The following is a 22,645-nucleotide window of genomic DNA, read 5'->3' on the forward strand; positions in this document are numbered from 1 at the left end:
GTCACTTTGTAAATATGGCGCAACAAGGCACATTTTTTACGCCACTGGTGTGTCACAAAAAGTGACGCACCGGCGGTGTAAAAGTGACGCACAGCCTCATAAATGAGGCCCTATGTGTTTTGGGTCTGGGGAGCCCTCCCAACAGGCAAGCTTTTGTTGTGCAAGGAAGGGTGCATCCAAGCGTGGAGCAGAGTCAGCCGAGGTCTGCGTTCCAAAAGAACTGGATAGTAGGGCATCCCCATGTCATATGACAGAAATCTGCATCAGGGAGACGACACCTTGGGCACCTCCGGGGTTCCCCGCAATATATCACCTGCAGTCTATGAGGTATGAGCTATGTCATATGTAGGAAATGAAATTGTATACACTTTAGTCTAGAGTTGGGGGGTCCTTTTCACGCACATTTCTCCCTCACACATGCCTTCAGTTCAGACACTCTCCCTTCTATCACAGACACTGGTGCACCCTCACACTCACTCTCTCGCTCGGACTCTCCTCTCTCATGCACACTCGCAGCTTGCTCTATCTGATGCGTCGCATCCCGTGTGACCCTGGACATTTTGAACAGGTGCAGGGCAGGGGCTGCTTCTGTTTACAATGACCTGCAGGTAACTGCAACGTCTCGATACGTGGAAAGCGAAAGACATTTTCGCCACTGTCCCCATTAGGTGTCAATGTTGTCTTAAAATAATCATTGTGTGTATTTTGTATATATAGTTCTTTGCATGCATTATCAGCAGAGCCTCTCAGTCGAAGTTGCAAAATTGTGGACCACAGCTTGTTTTCAACAACATCATTTACAAAAATGATCCTTCAATATTCAATCCGGTGATAAGAAACATAAAACAACAGCCATTCTCGAGTCTCTGCATTTGTGTAAGGCAGAGGTTAAACAAGCATTGATATAGCCAATAGGTCTCGCCTTTGGGACCTTATAAGTGTTTAGCCATGCAACAGTTGATTTGTGGCACCAAGGATATTGTGCTGGATAACTAAACACTTATAAGGTCCCAAAGGCGAGACCTATTGGCTTATGCCAATGCTTGTTAGGGTAGGCTAACATCCTGCTCTATTCCCTATCCATGATTTCATGGGCCAGGATTCCATCCCGATTAGCGCTCAGAACCGTTAATGGTTTCCTCCCCATGTCAATCAAGAGGCAGTAAAACCACGACACCTATGAGCCCCTGGAAAGCAAACACTGCAGCATGTCACGTGAGGCAGGTTCATCCCGCCCATTGTCCCACAGATCCTCAAAAGTCGGCATAAGAGCGACACAATTCAGGAACTGGCCCCTAGGTTATGCACGTTGTTCCAACAGCTCCTCCAAGGGAACAAGGGTATGAAGGTGCCCATTGAGAAGCAGTCCACTGCCATACTCACCCAAGCCTCTGTCCAATCTGAATGGTGTGCAGCGGTAAAACAGGTAACAACGGTTTCTTGTGGGAAGCCCACCAGTGGTAAAACAGGTGCATAAAGCAGGGTTCCCCAGGTCCGCACCAGGCAACAGCACCAGCAACGCAGTGATACCCGTAACAAGATCCTGAATTGTAGGATAACTACATCATAACGTAGTAACCAAGGCAGAAGTCGTCCGTTTATGTTGGGCCACGCCCACCAAGTCTGAGGTGCCCCGTTAGACTTCGTCAAGCCATCTGGCTATCCATGGCAGCTATGCAGTTAAATAGTAGAGTTCAAAGTCTGGTGCCATGAGACCTCCCTCATCTAGTGGGCACCATTGTTAAGTGCCTGATGGGTACCCTGTGTAGCTCAGGGCAGATGAGCCATGGCAGTAATCTCCCAGATTTACCCACCACCTCATGGCCTCTAGCTATATAGTTTCTATATTATGGCATCTCAGTTGCTTTAATACAGCATTGTCTCCAAAAGCTTTCGGTGAGCAGAGTGGTCTGACTCTAAGCTGTTAACTAATGTATGAAGGGTGCCGTCTAATATGAGCAGTTTTTGATTGAGTTCCCTACAAATACCCACTTACTGGCCCATGTAATGACCATGGATCACAACCATAAAGGCCTCCCATTGAATCAGGGCAGACGAAGCAGAGCCTTGATTATTAGTAAAGTACTCCAAGATGGCTGTGTGGAGGGATTCTCTGTAAGAATCATCCTCAAGCACCACCAGTTGGAGACACCACACAGGGATCTCTGGTCTGTTTCTAAAGGGAGATACCCCAGAAGAAAAGGACTGTGATTGAAGAGGGTGTTTGTCCCAGATAGTCAGTGAAGGTCGCATATTGGCACATCCTCTCAGAGCACAAGAATATGTCCACCCTGTGTGATGGGCATAGTTGTGGGAGAAGTATGAATATTCTCATTGTAGAACATGCCGGGTGCGCTAAATGTCTGTCAAGTCCCAGTGATGCAACTAGTTCAGAAACTCCGCTGCTATTCTATGGGCTGTTGCACCAGGTAAGGGGAGTGTTGAACCATCCAATAGGACATCGGAGACACAATTAAAGTCCCCTCCCGCTAGGAAGTCTCCTCCCACTAGTTACCCCAGCAGGGCCGACAATGATTGGAGGAAGGCAGGTTGATCCTGATTAGGTGCATAAATGCTCCCCAGAATAACCTCTCTCCCTAGTAGCCTGCCCCTCACCAAGACATATCGACCCTCCCTTTCAATCATTTACTGTATGTGTTCAAAGAGGGTCCCAGCACTGATCCACACCAATGCCCCCTCACGTAAGCAGAGTGGGAAGTGGCGTACAGTTGGCCTAGCCATCTACAGCATAGACACTCCACTTCCACTCCGTGAGGTGGGACTATTGCAAAATTGTGAACTGTACGCCTCTGTGTCGCAGATATCAGTGGATATTGTGGAGCTTGACTGCAGATCCCATCCCTGGACATTCCACGTGAAGAAAATGAGACCTTGAGTTTTATTAGCTATTGAACGTGTATTGCCATAAACCATGTCCAGATCTTCCCATGTCACCCCCGGAACCACGCCCCGCACCATCCAAGCAGTGGTCCCCCAAGACAGCCAAAAGCAAGAACTTCAACAGCAAACTAACCATCCCCAGGGCAGAGCAGCAGCGGCTGTCCACCCAAACTAAAAATAACCAGAAATCAGATTCATCAGTAAAGCACCACCAGGCTCTTGGAAGGGGTCACGTGGGAGAGTGCATGTCATGAATATCTAATCATCACAGGCTTCCGCTCCGGACTACATATAGTACTTGCACCAGAGTTAATCGAGGGCCATTGTGTGAGCTTGGAACTGGTCAACTTCAGAACTATGCAAGTGGACTATAAATGAGCAATCACCTCACCTCTCCAAAACACGCATGGTACAGCACTAATTAATAATATTGTAGGTAAAAAGTTTAAAACTACTTTGGATATCTCAAATGGATTTTTCAGTCAAACTTTGGCTCCAGAGAGCCGTGACTTATCGGCATTCAGCACTCTCGGCTCTCGGAGGCGCTATACGAGATTACCTATGGGTATAAAAATAGCCCTGGCTCTTTGCAGCATGTATTCTGTCCCTTTTAAATGACATTGATCTTGATGCTTTTTCAAATGTTGATGACATTTACCTGAGAGATGATGACTTAAATCCTATCTTGCATACGTGGATCGCATCATCACTGGTTTTGTCACTTTAGGCTACAAATTTAACTATGCAAATTCACATATAGCCTTTTTAACCAATCTTTTTCTTGGCTGTGATCGAACAAATAGGGGTAGGGGTTTAGCACCCCACTTTCTGGAGAAGTGTGCTTAATTGGAACCTTCATCTACTCGTAAGAAATTACAGTCTCTGCTAGTTTTTTAAATTTTGGCTGAACTTATATTCCTGACTATGCTCAACATATCACGCCACTGTACAGCTGCTTGATACACCCTTCATTTTCCGCTTCCTCTTGGCTTCCGGAACACACCGCGGTGTTGCGTGCGTTACAAACTGACTTGCTTGCAACACAATATTTACAAACTAGACTAAATACAACCAATTTGGTATCCGAATTTTACCCGATTCGACCAGTTTTACTTATGTGACTTTTAATGAGAGTGATACAGTTCCTATTACCTTTAAAATCAAATCTATATACTCCTGCAGAATTGCATTTCTCTTCTACTGAAAAAAATCTTACTGCTGTGAAGATGGTGATTCTGAAGGAACACCCTCCTGCCCAAGGTAAACTCTTTTTGTAGTTTCTCTCATGCCTACCTTAGAGGCGGTCACAAAAGCTAGTGTTCCTAACTGTAAAGCTCTGCATCCTCATTGGGTACAATAGGCTACATCCTTGACATCGACTGATGTTTTTGTTTTTTGTTTTTGATCCATCCCTACAAACTTAGGAGTTTCTTCAGTATAAACATGTTCACCCTCTCCCTTCGATGGATCTTCCTATTGATCAGTACAAATGCATAATTTACAGTGATGGCTCAGCTCAACTAGCAATTGATTCTAAACAAGCTTATTCTGCAGCTTAGGCTATTGTGGTAGGTAGGTAGGATAGTGTTGGTCTACAACAGTCCCTTGGTGACTGCATGGACCAGTTGGCCCAGTTACTAGCTCTGCTTTTGACCCTTGAATTTGCTAATGCTGATTTACCCACTCTTATTGTGAGTGACTCTTTTTTATTGTGTAGAGTCTTTTAATGACAATTTGTTTTTTTGGAAACAGAATTAGTTTCAGGAATCTAAAGGCAGCACAAACAAGCATAAACTGCTTTGGGTCAGAGGGGCTGCTCATAAAGATTGCTTGCCACTTACCCATGGTGTCCATACATTGGGACATCAATGTGCGGGAGCACACACTGATGGAAATTCAATGGATGATGAAGCAGCCAAATCTGCAGTAGCCACAGTCAAAGTAGCAGCAGTTACTAGGTCCATGAATAAAATTGATAATTACATTTTGGCAGCTATAGCCACATCTGAGGAGGGTACTCCTTTCCTGCAGGGGTTTCCTTTGCATTATACTTATCAATTGACTTCTGAAAAAGTCCCATTTGTAACAATTCCTACTGTTGGTGATTGCTTGATTCCCAACGGGGACCACAGACTATCGCTTATCGTAGCCGCCCACGTAGGCTTGGATCCTGCTGATGCAGGAGTGTCGGCTACTGTTTCTCTTTTATAGCAACGCTATTGGAGGCATGGCTTATACCAGCAGACTCGTAAATATGTGCTTTGTCATGATGTTTGTCAACAAATTAAGAGTTCTACTGTATGTGTACAACTCAGACAGATCTTTTAATTTCTGATCATCCATTTTGATGTATTTAGCGGGATCATTGCGGTCCTTTAACATCCAATAATGCTCTCAAATATATTTGGGCTGCAGTGGATTCAGGCACGAGGTTCCTCTAGGATTTGTCGCAGCTCTCTGCTGACATTTGTACTGTTATAAAAGATATGCATGTCTTTGTCAGGACTAACGCCTGTGGCACTTTTCATTCTATGCAAGGTCCGGCTTTTGCCTCAAAGGCTAATCATGATTCAATTAAGTCAATGGTAAGGGCCACCAGTGCTATTTCTCATCTCCATATAGGCCGGAGGGCAATTCCTTTGTGGAGTGGATGAACCGTGACTTAAAGCAGTCTGTAACATCAAGGTTATCAGGTACGTGTCGTGGTTGGTTAACTCACCTCTATGGGGTTCAACGTGCTCTTAATAATCTCCCTAGAAGATCTCTGGGTGGGTGGACCCCGTACTAAATGCTCTAAGGCATTAAGATGTTTGTTACAGACCTTGATGGTCTAGACATTGAGCGGCTTCCACTACTTTTGACGAAGATAACAGCTAATCTAAAAAAGAGTTATGACACTCTGGCGATTACACATTTGCCCTCAACCTCACCAGTGGATGCTGCAGTTCTGATTCCTGTTGTTGGCTGGCTCCCCCAAAGTGGGTAACTGAGTCTTTAAAAAGTGGTGATCAAGAAAGAATTTGGTCCCTTGTATCGTGCCCCTGTTCCAGTGCTTGGTCCTAAGGGCACCAAACTGTGATTTTACCTCCACTACCCGGGTACACAGAGAATCGCTTTGCCTCAATTGAACATGTCAAGTTACACCATATGGCCAATTCTGAATAGTATGTCAAGGAGTGTACTATGAAGGGATATTTCTTTACAGCCTCTGAGCCTTGTTGATTCTGAATTTCCCTGGCTGCTGGAGTAGGATGTTGAGTCCACCAATGACCAAGTATCAGTTTTGCCTTCCTTACAACCTCCAATGGAAATTGTTTATTTTGATCCACCTGTTGAGAACCATGCCCCCCTGTTCCAGTGCTTGGTCCTAAGGGAACCAAACTGGGATTTTATCTCCACTACCTAGGTACAAAGAGAATTGCTTTGTCTCAATTGAACATGTCAAGTTAGACCATATGGCCAATTCTGAATAGTATGTCAAGGAGTGTCTTATGAAGGGATAATTCTTTACAGCCTGGGAGCCTTGTTGATTCTGATTCTCCCTGGCCTCTGGAGTAGGATATTGAGTCTACTAAAGACCAAGTATCAGTTTAGCCTTCCTACAACCTACGATGGAAATTGTTTATTTTGATCCACCTGTTGAGAACCATGCGCCCCTGTTCCAGTGCTTGGTCCTAAGGGCACCAAACTGTGATTTTACCTCCAGTACCTGGGTACAAAAAGAATCGCTTTGTCTCAATTGAACATATCAAGTTACACCATATGGCCAATTCTGAATAGTATGTCAAGGAGTGTCCTATGATGGGATATTTCTTTATAGCCTGTGAGCCTTGTTGATCCTGATTCTCCCTGGCTGCTGGAGTAGGATGTTGAGTCTACTAATGACCAAGTATCAGTTTTGCCTTCCTACAACCTACGATGGAAACTGTTTATTTTGATCCACCTGTTGAGAACCATGCAGACCTGCACACCTCTGTTCTAGGTCCTGACTCTCAGTCTCCACTGTTTCAGTTGAGTTCTTCCAGTTACTATATCGATCAGGATAATTTTTCTTCAGACACTTCTTCTTTGACTACAGTTGTCGCACTGAGACCGGCAAGGATTTGTAATCTTATCTCTTGGTTGAAGCACACTTAGCTGGTTCCCCCATGGACATATGTCTGGATCGTGTTTTCCATGGAGTTCCTGTGGATTGGATTTGGGACCATTTACTTCTTTCTGTTTAAGTGCCACTACCCTCCCAAGAGCTTCAACGTGGGTTCGGTCGACAGTGTGTTGGCCCCACATTCTTCCTTTGAAAATTCTTCGTTTAAATTTCTGCAGTTTAAACACACAGTTGTTAAGGGGTAGGAGAAGATGCCCCACTCCGCCTTCCTAGGTATACCCTTAAACACACATAGTAATGGGGCTACGCAATTAATGTTGCTGTGAAAAAGAGGAGAAAAACCCACAGGTGTTTTAATTTTGCCCTCAACCACAGAAATCTGTGGCATGCTTCGTCATAGTACTGTTGACACACCTCCGAGATAGCCAACGCTTGAGGTGGAGCAATAGGGAGGGGGAAACAAAACAAACACTAAAAGACACTATGCAGGACGTTAGACCTGTCAGCCCTAGGGTGGTCTTACCCCGTTTTGTTGCCCTTTCACTTAATTTTTACCACCATCTTTTGTTGGACCTAGGTCTCTGGGCGCCCTACCACTGCCAAACAGTGCTGAGGTGCAGGTGCTCTCTTCCAATAAAATGGCTGAGACAGGCCCCTGCTACTGCTAAGTGGCCATTGAATACACCCACTAGTAGTTAGGAGCTGGCTGGAACATCCTGATACTGTATCTCTGCCATCCCGCCTTTTTGTTCAATAGCCCAACATGTGGAAGCTCCTGGAACCTTCCAGCCCTGGGAGGGGTTATGCTTTGCCGCCTTAACAGGAGGGTCACCTGACCTAGGGGTATAAGAGGAAAGGAGGGAAACTGAACTAGTCAGTTGGGGCACCACTGGACCTGGGTGAACCTCTGGCGGAGTATAGGCGGTTGGGCCTAGGGGAGGAACCTACACTACTGGGACTGACTGAGCTTAGGCCCTGCTATTCCCAAGTTAGATGAGGGATTCCGTCAGCTTGCTGATCTTGCCCAGTGAGGGGATACCCAGGAGCCCAACTCCAGGGTACTGCAGGGAACCATCCTGCCTCTGATGCCTGGCAACTAACCCCCCCTTCTTCCCCCAAGAACCTACACTTAGACCTGCTGCGCAATCTTCCCCCCAAGACAAGCGCTGAACTGAAGTAGAGGTCTGTCTGCTATGAGCCCTACTTGGGGATCAACCAGGTAATCAGCGCTGTGCCAACTAAGCACCTGATTGAGAGAACTGTGCCCCCCTGCGCTGTGCTCCTAAAGCGCTGTGCCCCTGAAGTGCTGTGTCACCCCCAAGCGCTACTTTGCCCAGGACTTTAAGAGACTGCTGCTGCAAGAACTATGCCCCCTGCGATGTGCTACTTAAGCGCTGTGGTAGTCAATCGCTATATCGCCTAGATCACCGCTGCAGCCCAGGACTTAGTTGCACTGCTGCTGGGCCCCTGTCTGCTGCGATTTGCTAAGCGCTGGGGTAGCGCGTTGTTACTGAACCTCGTATCTGCTCACTAGCGCTGTGCCAGGAAGTGCACTACCTGCCAGGGATCACCGGATCTGAGACGCTGCCTGCATCACCAGCCTGTGAGTGCCTTGGTCGGGCGCTGCTGTAGAGTGCGCCTTGGGCCTGAGAATCACCGCCGCGGCCCCGGCGCCTGCTGACACGGATCCCTGGCCGCCCGAGTTCACCACTGTGGCCCCCGAAGCCTGGGGAGGGCTGCCGCGGTATTGCAGAAGGCCGCGCTAGGCCTGTGAGGGCAGAGAGGCCGTCATCACTTGGCTGGGGCACCGGCCACGTCATCAGCCGTGCCCCCTGCCAGACATGTCCTCATTGGCTCTTGGCGCTGGGCCCTCTCCAGCCTCAACCTCATTGGTCCCAGGGACTGAGAAAGCATTGGGAGGCCCGAGACCAACATGGAACACCGGCAAGGGGGCTCCCAGGAGAGCGAGAGCCCCCGATCTGCCCCACACCAGGACCGAGGAGTAAGGGCCTCGCTTAGGCCAAAGACACAGGTAACACCCCCTGGGGGATGGCGGAGGCAACCAGAGATAGCAGGGCTGCCGAGGAGCCTCAGAACATCAGAGAGTTAGCTCCGTGACCGCTCCTCCCCTCAGGAGACTGCAACTGGGATGTAGGCCCTATTTAACCCTGCAATGGCCCTGTGGGCCCTGAAGGCCTAAAGAAGAAGTGAAATTGTTCAGAGGCCTCCTGAACTGGGCAAAAGACTGCTTTGGCTAGGGATGAACTGTGCTTGAGCTAACCTATGCCAGAGGACTGTTCCTCTTAAAGTGCCCCTGCTTGGGAAATGATGTGTATGTTTCTGGTATGCTATTCATGCCTATGTTGAATCCATATCTACGAAATGTTGCATTTAATGCTCCTGCTTATACGGAATGTGTTTGCCTAGAATGCCGGTAAACGACAGTGAGTTACTTGCATTGAATTAGTATTTGAAAGATGTTGACCCCATTGGCCTGATACAAGAACATTTCCTTTCCTGCACTAAGAGTCTAGATAAAGAGTCTTGAATTGAACAGCAACCTGGTGTGGTGTAGTTTTATTGCGTGTGCCTTCTTGAGTCAGTGTGAGTGTGTGCTGCACCACTGCTTTGCACATTGCCTTCGGGTGCCTTCCTGCCTCGCGCCAAGCTACAGTGTCAGAATAGGTGACCCCAGTTCTAACACAGGATAAAGTGAAAAGTACAGAACAATGTTTAAAATAGACCTCGGGATCTCCAGACCAAACCCTTTAATGATGGACTTCCTGGTCTAATTAAAAGGTCATGTCCAGGACCAATGGATGGGGTTATGATGGGTATTAATGAACCACCTACCCCTCCAAACTGACATCCTGCAGTGATAATAAAGCATCCTACTGTTAAGTTATTAGCGAATTAATTGCTGGGGCTTGGGGTCCTAATAATGAGGGGCCCCCCGCAATTGTGTTGATATAATCGTCAGTATAAGTGATAGTTTCATGTTCAGACATTTGAAAACAAAAATAGGTGCAAGGTCAACAAATAATTAAATATACAATAGGTGATGGTACATAACACACTTAACAACAAAAACACAAAAAACACTATGTACGATATACCAGTGAGCTTATGTACAGATTTCCAACGAAACAAAACAAACCGCTTTTTACAAAAGGGCCCTTGCAGACAGCGCCTGCGCTTATAACTTCAATAACAATAGAGCCACCCAATAATCCCCTAGGGACTGGGTATCGTCAATAACAATAGCAAAAAATGTCCCTAAAGGAGTCATTTATACACAAATTTTAGTATTTGTTAGTGTCATATCCATGAACACTTAGTTTGTGACAATCACAGGAGCTTAAATGATAACAACAGTTTATCAAAAAAGATCAAGTTTTTTTAATAATAAATAGATTTTTTGTCAATTAATTTTTGGGCAACAGAAACTACCAATCATTTCAAACAATGTTGAGTGGTAGGACAAAGAACACCTTTCGCATTATACATGGGTTTTACAACACACTGTACAGCCTTTTCTTTTCTTTGTGTCACAGGTTTTGGATTGGTAGCACTGACATTGAGTATTGTTGTTTTTATATATTAGATGTTATTGTGCAACTATTTGTCCTGAAGATGGTCCCAAGGATCCATGCGACCACCAGGGACCGAAACGTCGACGTATGAACATCGTTTTTACTTAAATCATTTAATTTGGTTTTGTAGACCAATTGAGTTTGTGCAATGACCATTTGAACATGGCTATTTGTAAAACCCATGTATAATGCGAAAGGTGTTCTTTGTCCTACCACTCAACATTGTTTGGAAATGATTGGTAGTTCCTGTTGCCAAAAATTATTATTATTAAAAAAATTGATCTTTTTTTATAAACTGTTGTTATCATTTAAGCTCCTCTGATTGTCACAAACTAAGTGTTCATGGATATGACACTAACAAATACTGAAATTGTTGTATACATGACTCCTTTAGGGACATTTTTTGCTATTGTTATTGACGATACCAAGTCCCTAGGGGATTATTGGGTGGCTCTATTGTTATTGAAGTTCGTAATCAAAGCAACTGTTTCTTTGTGTTTTGACAATTTACGATTTAACAAATTGTGTTATATAAAGCCGGACAAAATGTTAACTATGTTCAAGGAATATACAAAATTTGTGAATTTCAAGGTATGCGAATACATGGAATTCATCAAATTTTACATTATACAATTCTATGTCTGTTTTTTGTTGTTGTGAGAGACATGGTGAAAGGAGAAAATATCAAATGTTGGTATCACTTTCACATGGAGAGTGCTCTTGCCCGGAAAACTGAAGCTAGATACCTGAAAATCTATGCTATTTACGAAATTACTAGTAATGTTAATGAATTTCTGTGAAAAAAGTTATTTTAAATCAGAAGGACAAATGGATAGAACCAGTGACACTGAAAATATACTTACCTCTACATTGACAGGAAACAAACAGCAAAAGCAGGGATCCTTACAATCCAGCCGCATCACAGGAGAACCACGGGTGTTGACTAGGGTTTGTTTATTGGTGACATCTTTCCTAGTTTGGTAAACTATTTTACGGTGAATGTCCCACAACACATATGTGGCTCCTTTACATAAAGTAGCTAAAAAGAAAAAAAAGAAAATACTTCACACTCCAGCACAAGTGTCTTTCTTAATGCCATTTATTTGTGAATTTTGCAATGAGTTTAATGAGAAACCTAGACAATCGAGCATCACTTATGGAGAATTGCATCTAAACCATTACAACACGTATTACAACACTCATAGAAAGTGGGAGTAGGAAGGAGCAATAAAGATATTTCTTATTGTTACGTCTCACCTGGGTAGGTGTAGGTTTTGGACACATTCACATTTATACCATCGATGGTAAATCTAGGAGTGCTCCAAAATCCATGGGTGAATGCGTGGTAGCACCCATGCTCCACCCATGGAATGCCTTCCCAGGTCAGAGTAACACAACGCAGAGTAACACAATGCAGTGATTTGCGCTGTATTGCGTTACTCTAAATTTATTAAGCCAGGGGAGGGGGGGGGGCAGATTAACAAGCCCCTGGCGCCACTTTTGCGTCATTTATCCCATGTTAAAAATGACGCAAAAGTTGCACAATTGGCTTGTAAATCTGCCCCCAGATTGATAAATCTAACTTAAGAGTTGCATTGCTCTTGCTGCATATTGAGTGGTGTAAGAGCAACTCAACTCCTTGATAAATGTGCCCCTCATTGTCTTATTTGTAAATGACTAAAAAGGCATACATTTACTTCAATGGTATTAGGCAACATAAGGGAGTGCATATACATACAAATCGAAACTGGGCAGACTTGTGAAATTCATACAATGTTACCAATTTTAACAGTGTTCCTTTTCGTAAGCCATCTTTCAAGCCATGGTAGCCACACCAACATCAGAAACCAGAGTGGGCTGCATAGCTGATAGCAAAGGATTCAACCAGAACCATGCTGAGTTGAAAAATGTTAGCAACAGCTTGAAAGAATGGCAAACGGCACAACCAGAAAATAACAAAAGGAGTTACAATAGAAAGAGGAAAAACTATTCCCAGGCCATTAAAAGAGCAAACTAGTATAATAGTTAGCCATTGTACTATAAAGCACACAATTAAAAAAATGGAAATCGTCACAAACTACCAGAAAACGTGTACTCTAGATGTGCTAAAAAGCAAAGTGTAGGAAATCTCAATCTAGATTGCTAGAAAAACCACATTGTATTTATCAAACCTAGAATTGCCATATTTTGAATCCATGATTAACATCTCTGAAAAGTATTTGTTTTCCTTTCTGTATCCTCCATTATCCTCCATGTTGGGACAGAAAAGTCTGTCCCCCTGCCCTGAGTGCACAACTTTAGCGTTGTCAGGACCCCTATTGCTTATTTTGTAGTCAGAAGCAAACATGGATCATGCGCATACGCCATAACATAGGCCTGTCTTATTTGTTGAGCTTTTGATAGACTCAAAGGGGGCACCCAAAGTGCTACCATTATAGTGGTGGAAGGCAACTGCTTTTTAACAGGTGCTAACTGCACAGGTGAAGTAGTGGCATCCTACCGTGTAGCGTGTGAACAGTGCCTTTTTACCCTGAGTCACTGGAGTGAGACCTATAGGCTTACTTACCTTTTTAAAAGTTCTGCTGCAGGGTGCTTAACTCACACTTGGTCTCATCAGGTAGATAGAGAGTACTGCTAGGCTCAGGAGTAGTGACTCTACATTGGTTGTATGTGTGCCTCGGAAGGGTACAGTACAGGGATAGAGCAGTACTGTGCAGCACATGTGAGGTTAGTGTATGTGCTGAGTGTATGTATCATTTTTACCAAAACAGAAAAAGAGGCTGTACTCGATCCCACATCTGCCTCTAGTACAATCTCTAAACACAGAGTAATATGTTCTCCTGTTTAACCTGTTTAGACGGCACTAAAATGTTTTGGTACCCTTCAAGAGATTCTGTCTGCTTGTTCCTAATTTCCCTCTCTATATCTTAGCAATTCCAGGAATTGGATGTGATGGGCTCACTCATGTAATGTGACTTGCTTCATCACGGTTACTTTTAGACAACAGTGGTCCTTGGAAAGAAGAAGGTCGAGAACAATAAAATATAGACAGAATCGTAGCTATATTTGTTTTGACATATCCAGCTGGGCAGAGGTCTGATATTTACTTATAACTCAATTGCGAATGTATTATACAAGAATACACAAGGTGGAGCACAAGCCTGTTCCCTACTAATCACATAGATACATACAATAAGGGGGAGAAAAACAGGGGGCTTTTAGGCAAAAGCATAGGGTTAGTTTCACTTAGGATTATGATAATGTCAGAGTACAACAAAAATGAACCACAACACTTTTACACATTTAGTAAACATAATTTAGCTTGTATAAGGTGTTTCAAGAGTGTCGACGGCGTTTCGATCCGCTTGGAGCAATATGCGTATCATCATCAGGACATAATTACTATGCCTAAAGGTTGCCTTAATTACCGGAATTGGGCGGCAAGAACAAGGTGTTGCAAATTAAGGTTTGGGTTAATCCCCTTAATGGTGGGAGGGGAACTAATGCGCCCTCGTGGAGGATGGGAACTGTGTCCTCGTTGTGGGGTGGATGATCCTCCTGGATTTGGAGGTCAGCGTATCAGTGACCGGAGACGTCTGTTACTTCCTGCACGATCGCGGTAGGAGTGCTTCATCATAGGCCTCCTTATCCCACCCTGATGAGATAGTACTACCAAGGTGGAGTCGACCTCAAGTGGGGCTATCTTGAGGGAGTTCTTAAATATTATTTTCTCTGGATAAATACCTGTAATTCAGTTAAATATAATGCAAAATAACTTAAAGTAAACCACAAAAGATCCTTTATTAAGTGGTACCCCCATACATAAAAATACTGTAGAATATATTCAGAGGACAATACTGGGTACCAAAGCCTTTTACCTACCTCTGAGATGCCAATCTGTTTCTGCCCACGATTAGCCTAGCTCGGTCTTAGGCATTTGTCTGGGCTCAAATACTAATCCCTATATTATTTGACATGATGGTATAAAGAAATGTGAAGAGGACTTACCTCTCTTTGATAAGTCATAAGCTGCAGCTTGTCTCCGGGTCTGTGTTCTGCTCCCCACTTCCTGCTGCTTAGTGTAGTTGTCTAAAGACTCGCCTCCCACCTGAGACCTCACTGTTTTCATTCTGCTGCCACCTCATAGCCATTACTCTGCCTTGCTTGTCAATATTTGCCTTTCGTTACTCTGCTCATTGTTGTGCTATTGTGGAATTTCAATTCGTTTCACAGGTTTCACAGTGTTTACTGGTATTGGGTTAATTTGTTGTGCCATTGTCTCTCTTTGTGCACCCCTTCGCCCCCCTTCTTGCTGGGATTTGCAGCTTGGCCCTCGCTCCCCGCCTGCCCCTCCTCCCTGTCAGCTCCTCCCTCCTTCCATCACTACTTATGGAGGTGGCTGCATGATCTCTTTGAAAAGCAGCTGACCTCCTGGTCTGTGTGCTCCTCTCTATTGCCTGCTGCTTAGTGCAGGTGTCTAGTGACTCGCCTCCCACCTGATACCTCACAGGCTTGATCCTGCTGCCTCCCCATCACTTTTACTCTGCCTTTTTTGTCAGTATTTGCCTTTTGTTACGCTGCTAATTGTTGAGCTATAGAGGTATTTTAATTAGTTGAAAGGTTTCTCAGTCTTCACTGGTATTGAGTTAACTTGTTGTGCCATTGTCTCTCTTCATGTGCCGCCGCGTTCCCCCTCCCGCTTCTGCATTTTTCCTGCTCGGGCCCCACTCCCTGCCTTCCCCACCTCCCTGTAACCCCCTCCCTCATCCAAGCGCTACTTACAGAGGCTGCTACAAGGCCATGCAGTGGACACACACAGCAGGTGTGCCGCTGGCACAACAAAAGCGCCAGAAACCCTGGCCCATCATACTTCCACAGATACTCCACCGCAGAAATTCTGTGCCCTAAACTGTTGCCGCACATCACCACACTCCACAGTGAGACCTTCCTCCTGCATCTGCTTCACTTCCACCCCAGGTCTGACTGCCATTGAAGTAAGCAGTGCCAAGCCAGCTCTGGCAGCCGAGATATCCCTGGAACAACTCAGCCGTCTCCTGATAAATGCCAGATTGCAAACACATCACCAAAATCTGGAATAGCATCTCCTCCATGCCCCCCACATGGCCTTCATTAAGGAGATCTGGTGCACCCCAACCATGGCCCTTGACATTGCCACTGCAACACTCACTGGTTGCAAGATTAAACACCATTACTGCACCAACAGACATGGAGGTGGCATTATAATTGTATGCAAATAAACAATCACTTACACCACCACCACTGACAAAACCACGCCAATCGAGGAAAGCATGAACTTCTAGCTCTGTGCCAATGACAAAACCACTATCAAAAGCTCCCTTTGGTTACAGATTGTCAGGACTGCAAACCAGCCTCAGGGATTCCATCAGGGAATTCATCCCTCGCTCGCCAATTAATCCTACGTCTTTCTGAAAGACATCAAGTTCTAACTGGATGACCCCACTGACATCAACTCCAATGACCCCCTGGAAAGACTGGACAACATCAGATTCTCTAATAAAAGAGAGGGACCCCGGCAACCAAAGGGGTGGGTTCCAAAAGACTATAAGTCAAATAAAGTGTCCCCTTTGGGTGAACTTACATATCAAACACTATAATTACGGACTCAACGTTGCATACATAATTGGCTAAATTCATACAGTCCAGCAAGAGCAAAGATGATGCAGGTAGTTAAGATTAAAATGTGTACAATTTATTACAGCAAACATTAAAAAACAAATACAGTACAGTAATTATGTCTTTCTACCAATACAGATAAAATAATCACATAAAAAAATTCTAACATAGTGGGAATGACAACATAGAAAATATTTCTAATTAAAAGAGAAGAGGACACAATAGTCAGACATAAATGAAAACAAACTCCAAATTGTACAAGTATCTTAGATGGAGAAGTTATTTGGTCCAATAACTTTATGTGTCACAATTCTAGCAAAGCATCGACGCGTTTCGGTTTTGGCAACTTCATTTAAAAGCCAGCACCTTCCTCAGGATAAAAATATAGTTTCCCACAAATTACGAAAAATCTTCTTGGGAACAACAAACGCCCTCCTGAATATTGCTCAATCAAACGCTCCTTGTTGTGTAGGTCGCGTTGAGTAGATCAATCTCTTAAGTATTCCTAGGTCACAAGTTACGTTTTCTTGGTTTCAGCACAAGACGAACCAAAGATGCACGCACTTTGAAACAAGGCATGGACACCATCGTGCGCCGCTCTGATTAACTTGAAAAGAGATTGCTGGCGGTCTTACTGTCTATGGGATAGTTACTCCTAACCCCGCCAATATTTGGAAGCAAGAGCCAGGATTACCAGGCCATAAACGCTTCAGATACCGGCTGTGTCTTTTTAGAACCAATAACGCTTCATTATCTTTGGTTCAAATATGATACTCAGTATTTTACAAAGAGTGATGAAAGATTTTACTTGTGTATGAAAAGGTGTATGTGATTGTCACGTGGATGATGTCATCAGTGATGTCATTTGAGATGTCATGAGTGATGTCACTGAGCATGCCATGAATGATGTAATATGTGACATCATCAGCAGTGGATTACGGGTGCGCGAAATATAGTTTGCACAACTAATTATATAGGAGCAATTTCAATGGTTTTGTATGAGTGAAATGTCCAGCTAACAATAACACCCCTAAAACTTATAGTTTCTGAGTGAATTTTAAAGGTTTTTAAAATGCTAATTCCTAACTATACAGGGCCTGAAACCTATGGTTTTTTCAGTGAATTTCAAAGGTTTTTTAAATGCTAATTCCTAACTATATAAGGCCTGAAACCTATGGTTTTGTCAGTGAATTTGCAAGGTTTTTAAATGATAATTCCTAACTATATAAGGCCTGAAACCTATGTTTTTTTCAGTGAATTTCAAAGGCTTTTTTAATGCTAATTCCTAACTATATAAGACCTGAAAGCCCACTAGGAATCTCCAGTATGCGCCAGGGGACTGCATTGCAGAGAGGTGTAATGAAGCCACGCCCCTTTTTACACCTCTCTGCAACGCAGCCCCGTGCATGTTTGAAGAGAGGAAACTAATTCCTCTTGCATACTGTGGGCCCATTGGGGCCAACTAGCCCACCTGGAACCTCCAGTATGCGCCAGGGGGCTGCATTGCACAGAGGTGTAATGAGGCTATGCCCCTTTTTATACCTCTGTGAAACGCAGTCCACTGGTGCATTTGCAGAGGAGGGACTAATTCCCCTTGCATACGGGGGGTCCCAGGGTCATATCTGCCCAAACGCGGATATTCCGAATGATTGAAAATGACTTTTCTTGAGAAACATTTGGATTTGAATTATCATGTCCTATACTTTGGAATTTTTGAAAGACTGACTTTGAGGATGCTATAAATTACTCAAGTCTGCCCGAATTGTGTGGGTAAAATTGATACCTAGTCACTCTGAATAAGAATGTACTCACGTCTCGTCTAACATTTGGAAGAAATATCTAGTTATATGACAACAGGATACCGACATAACTTGAAGGAAATAAGAACGCCCTGAAGAAGTTCTGTTGTACAGAACGAAACGAGTCGGCTGGCTGTGGTACATAAACTTAAGGAAAATAAAAGCATTTGAATATACACCAAGATTCAGCGCTTCAATAAGAAATCTAAGTGATATGATTTGATTGGACTTTTTGTGCAAGTGGTGCTGTGCCAAACTTTGGAATATTCTCCACTACTCTCTACTACTTACTCTCTACTACCCCACTACTCTCTAATACTCACTCTCTACTACTCATTCTCTACTACTCAACTACTCTCTACTACTCTCTTTCTACTACTCACTCCCTACTACTCACTATCTACTACTCTCTACTACTCACTCTCTACTACTCTCTACTCTCTACTACTCACTCGCTACTACTCTCTCTCTACTACTCACTCTTTACTACTCACTCTCTACTACTCTCTACTACTCACTCTCTACTTCTCACTCTCTACTGCTCTCAGCTACTCACTCTCTACTACTCTCTACTACTCCCTCTCTACTACTCCCTCTCTACTACTCACTCTACTACTCACTACTACTCTCTACTACTCACTCTTTACTACTCTCTCTCAGCTACTCTCTACTACTCACTCTACTACTCACTCTCTACTACTCTCTACTATTCTCCCTCTCTGCTACTCACTCTCTACTACTCTCTACTACTCACTCTCTACTACTCTCTACTACTCACTCTTTACTACTCTCTACTACTCACTCTCTACTGGTCTCTACTACTCACTCTACTACTAACTCTCTACTACTCACTCTCTACTACTTACTCTCTGCTACTCTCTCTGCTGCTCGCAACTACTCTCTACTACTCACTCTCTACTCTCTATTACTCACTCTCTCCTCTCTATCTCTCTCTACTTCTTTCTCTACTAGTCTCTACCTCTCTACCTCTACCTCTCTACCTCTACACCTCTACCTCTCTACCTCTCTCTACACGCACACATATACACATATATATATATGCATATAAGGTCAAGTGAACAAGCGGCAGGAGCCGCAAAACGCGTCTTTGACTTTGGGCAAAATAAAATAATGTAAGAAGGAAATTTGGGTCCGTGTCCTGTCTTCTAGCTACATGCGCGATTGAGGCGTGTGCGCTAAACCTCTCAGGATTTCGTAATATATGCATATATATGCATATGCATTTATATATGTATGTGTATTACCTACTGGCGGTCGCCAGTAGGTATATATAGTTAGGATTTTTTCCCTATGGGATTTTTGAAAATTCTATGTCCAATAACTTTGGCATTTGTGGACGGAATTGGCTGAAATTTTCTGGAAAATGGCACATTTTGTTTCTGAGCAGCCTCTGAAAATTGGGGGGGGGGTCGTCAAGGGGGGCCGAGAAAAAAGGGGGGTCCCAAAACGCGTTTTTCCCATTCATTTTTCCATAGGGCGGTTGGCCTCACTTTTAGCTCGAACGGCTGAATGGATTTGCACGAAACTTGGCAAAATTGTAGGGACTGTTAGCCCGATGTGCCTTTGCTAGGTCTCAATATATGTGCTCCAGTGGATTTTGAGAAATTAACGTTCAAAAAAAGATATATATCTGTAACAGCGCTCCGGGTAGCGCTCCGGTTCGCGTACTTTTCGCGTAACGGAACTTTGAGATGCGAAGCTGATTGGCTCTCCGGTGTCTGTCAACATTCTAAACAGTCCGGAGCGGCCGCCATCTTGTCTCTCGGTAGGATCGAGAGACAAGAGGAGGCCAAAACAAAGGGGGAAATTACCATAAGGGGGCATAGTAGATCCTCGTTGACCCCCTAGGTTTTATGTGGAGGTTTTAAAAGGGCCCACCAGGGCAAAAAAAAATATATATTTTTTTTATTTTGCGTGGGGAGCGGCCGGTTCGCGAACCGGAAAGCGTTCTGGGCAGCGTACTATAAGGAAAAAAGAATGATAGACTTTTGAAATACTGTATGTTAATTGTTTGTTGTTTTTGTTGATTATTTTTTAATTTCTTTATTTTTTCAAACATTTTTTTTATTGTGATTGTGTTTCATAATTTATTAAACTTTCTAACATTTCACTGTCAGAAATTTCCTAATTCTCATTGAATATACTTTGTAGTCTTTGAGGGTGTAAAATGTCCTCATTTTTAAGGAGGTTATCTACTGCTTGCACACATTGCAGTAGTTCCTGGTCCCTACTTTCATCCATAAATTCATTTTCATTTTGATCAATGATTTCTTGGCTGCTCACTTGCAGGACAATTTTAAATTCAACTTTCTGTTCGCCTTCCATTTTGCCTGAAATTTGGATAAAAAAAAAATATATTAGTAGAGATAGGGCACTGTTGGGATTAATTTTAGATAGGCAGTTTTTATCAGTAAATTTATCTTTTGGCAGTGTATAGTATCAGAGTGTAAGTAGGACTATAAAAAAGTGTATGTGATTTTACGTAAGTAAATTCATAATTATACAAGAGAAGCCTAACTCCATCCATAACTATAACAGAGAAGTCTATCTAAATCTATAACTACTACAGAGGGATAGTATATAACTATCAGAAAAAGTTTACCATATTAATTTATAGTGTACAATATACTTCAGTTTTAAAAATAACAACTTACCTTCACAAACAAGTTGAAGTGTTTAGTGATAATTCAAATGTAATGTACAACAAGAAGTAGCAGTCAAAATGGCTGTGTTTCCTTCTCTTCCTTTATATATATTCAGGTATATAACCAATCAAATGTCAGGTAATAAAAGTAGAAAATGAAAGTAACATTTTCATTGGTTGTCAATTCCAACACTTCAGATGTGTTTTGTGAAGTAATTTACCTCACGGTATTTAGAGAGGTCTACAGGCTTAATGGCTAAATGAAATTTCAATCAAATTTGTGAAAATGAAAGGGATTGTTATGTAGTATGAGCTAATCTATATTTGGTGAGAGTGTCTCCAGTCGTTTTTCTGTGAATTACTTTCCCACCTTTTTTATTGGACCGCTTCCCGGTATGTGTCCCGGTTCGCGAACCAGCAGCGTTACGGGAGTCCACATTTTGTGTTTCGGTCGAATCAAGATACAAGATGGAGGGCAAATAATGTTCAGAATGGGTAGAAGGGGGCACGGTAGACGTATCTTGACCCCCTAGGTTTTCTGAGGGTGGCTGAGGAGGACCATATGTGCGGGAAAAAAACATTTTTTTTAGAAATTTTGCGCGGTTAGCTTTTGGTTCGCGTACCGGGTAGCGCTCCGGGGAGCGTAGTTTGTTGAAAATTAGAGAAAAAAGTTAGAGAAAAATAATAATTGTGAGTGATCAGATGTAGGGTAGCTCTGAGAAGAGCTTTTGGGTTTATGGTACATTTAGGTACTTATAAGTAGGTACCAATGCACAGTTTTAAATTCAAAATGAAAATTCTGTTGCCCTCATCTGAGAAGTGAACTCCATCTCCTCTGTAGATATCTTGCATGCAGTAACGCAAATTATTGTTGTACATGGAGCCCATTCCATGGTCTCTCATGTAAGCTGAAACAGATTTGTTTACATGCTTCCTCGACTTCTCAATTTGTGGACAAAATTGGTTGGACCACCTCCATTTCTGTCTTTGGCATATATTTGAATATACCAAGGCAGTTTGCCAAAAAAGTGCCATTAATTGCTCAAAGGTGTCCTTTAAAAGCATTTCCAGACCTACCCCAGTCAAAGTGCCCAAATCATTACCTCCACAGTGCACAATTAACAGGTCAGGTTTTGGCAAATGCATAAAGGTTTTCACCAATGGTATCAATTGGTGACATTTTAATCCTCTTTGGCCCAACCACTTAATTTCCACATCTTGTAAATTGAGGTTAGGTAAATTTCTGTTCTCAGCATACCTTTGAGCCCAGTAGATGTAACTATGTCCAACAATCCAGACATAAAACATGGTTAGAGAAGGTTGTGCTGCAGTCAGATGAAGTGTGGTAATGAAAGGGCAGCTGAAACAGTAGGAGTTTGTAAAGAAAAAAAACTGTGGATTTCCAGTGCTAATGATTCATTAGCAGTGATTGGTGCATTTCCATTTCTGAAAACAGAAAGTTAGGGTGCATGGATGTGTTCTTTGAAAGATGTAATTTGAATGGTCAAGGAAAAAACATTTAATGAAAGATTGCACTGAATACGCAGGTGCACTGAGAGTTCAGAGTTCAATTGAAACATTGTTGTGTGAACTTGCAAACATGAGAGGTCTTTCAGGAGGTGGTTGCTAAGCAAAATAGGCAGAGATGGCAGAGGGGGGAAGCGTTTTGATTTGTAAAAAAATGAGGGAAGAGTTATGATTGGCTAATATGAGAGATATGTGTAATGAATATCAGCATTTCTGTGCTTTCTATAGCTGCAGCCTCTGGAGTGCATCCTCTTTGTTCTGCTGAAGACAATTTGGTGTATTACTGAGACTGTTTTGAAACTCAAAAAGTATTTGCTAAGGTGAGAAAAGATTTATTTAATTAAGATAGAGAATAGTATGATTTAAGGAGAAAATGATGAAGAAAGCTGTGTTTTTAAAA

At 43.1% G+C, this 22,645-nt stretch overlaps 1 protein-coding gene across 1 annotated transcript in view; it reads right to left on the reverse strand.

Moving 5' to 3' along the window:
* Positions 1–22,645, reverse strand: part of LOC147683687 (phospholipid scramblase 1-like) — a 604,007-nt gene that overhangs the window by 275,129 nt on the left and 306,233 nt on the right. Inside the window, exon 5 of the mRNA XM_086944890.1 lies at positions 11,463–11,638. Coding sequence (XP_086801016.1) covers positions 11,463–11,638 — 176 coding nt within the window. The remainder of the gene's footprint in view (positions 1–11,462; positions 11,639–22,645) is intronic.

The sequence above is a fragment of the Lissotriton vulgaris genome, chromosome 11, assembly GCF_964263255.1.
Source record: "Lissotriton vulgaris chromosome 11, aLisVul1.2, whole genome shotgun sequence".
Taxonomy (NCBI): Eukaryota; Metazoa; Chordata; class Amphibia; order Caudata; family Salamandridae; genus Lissotriton; species Lissotriton vulgaris.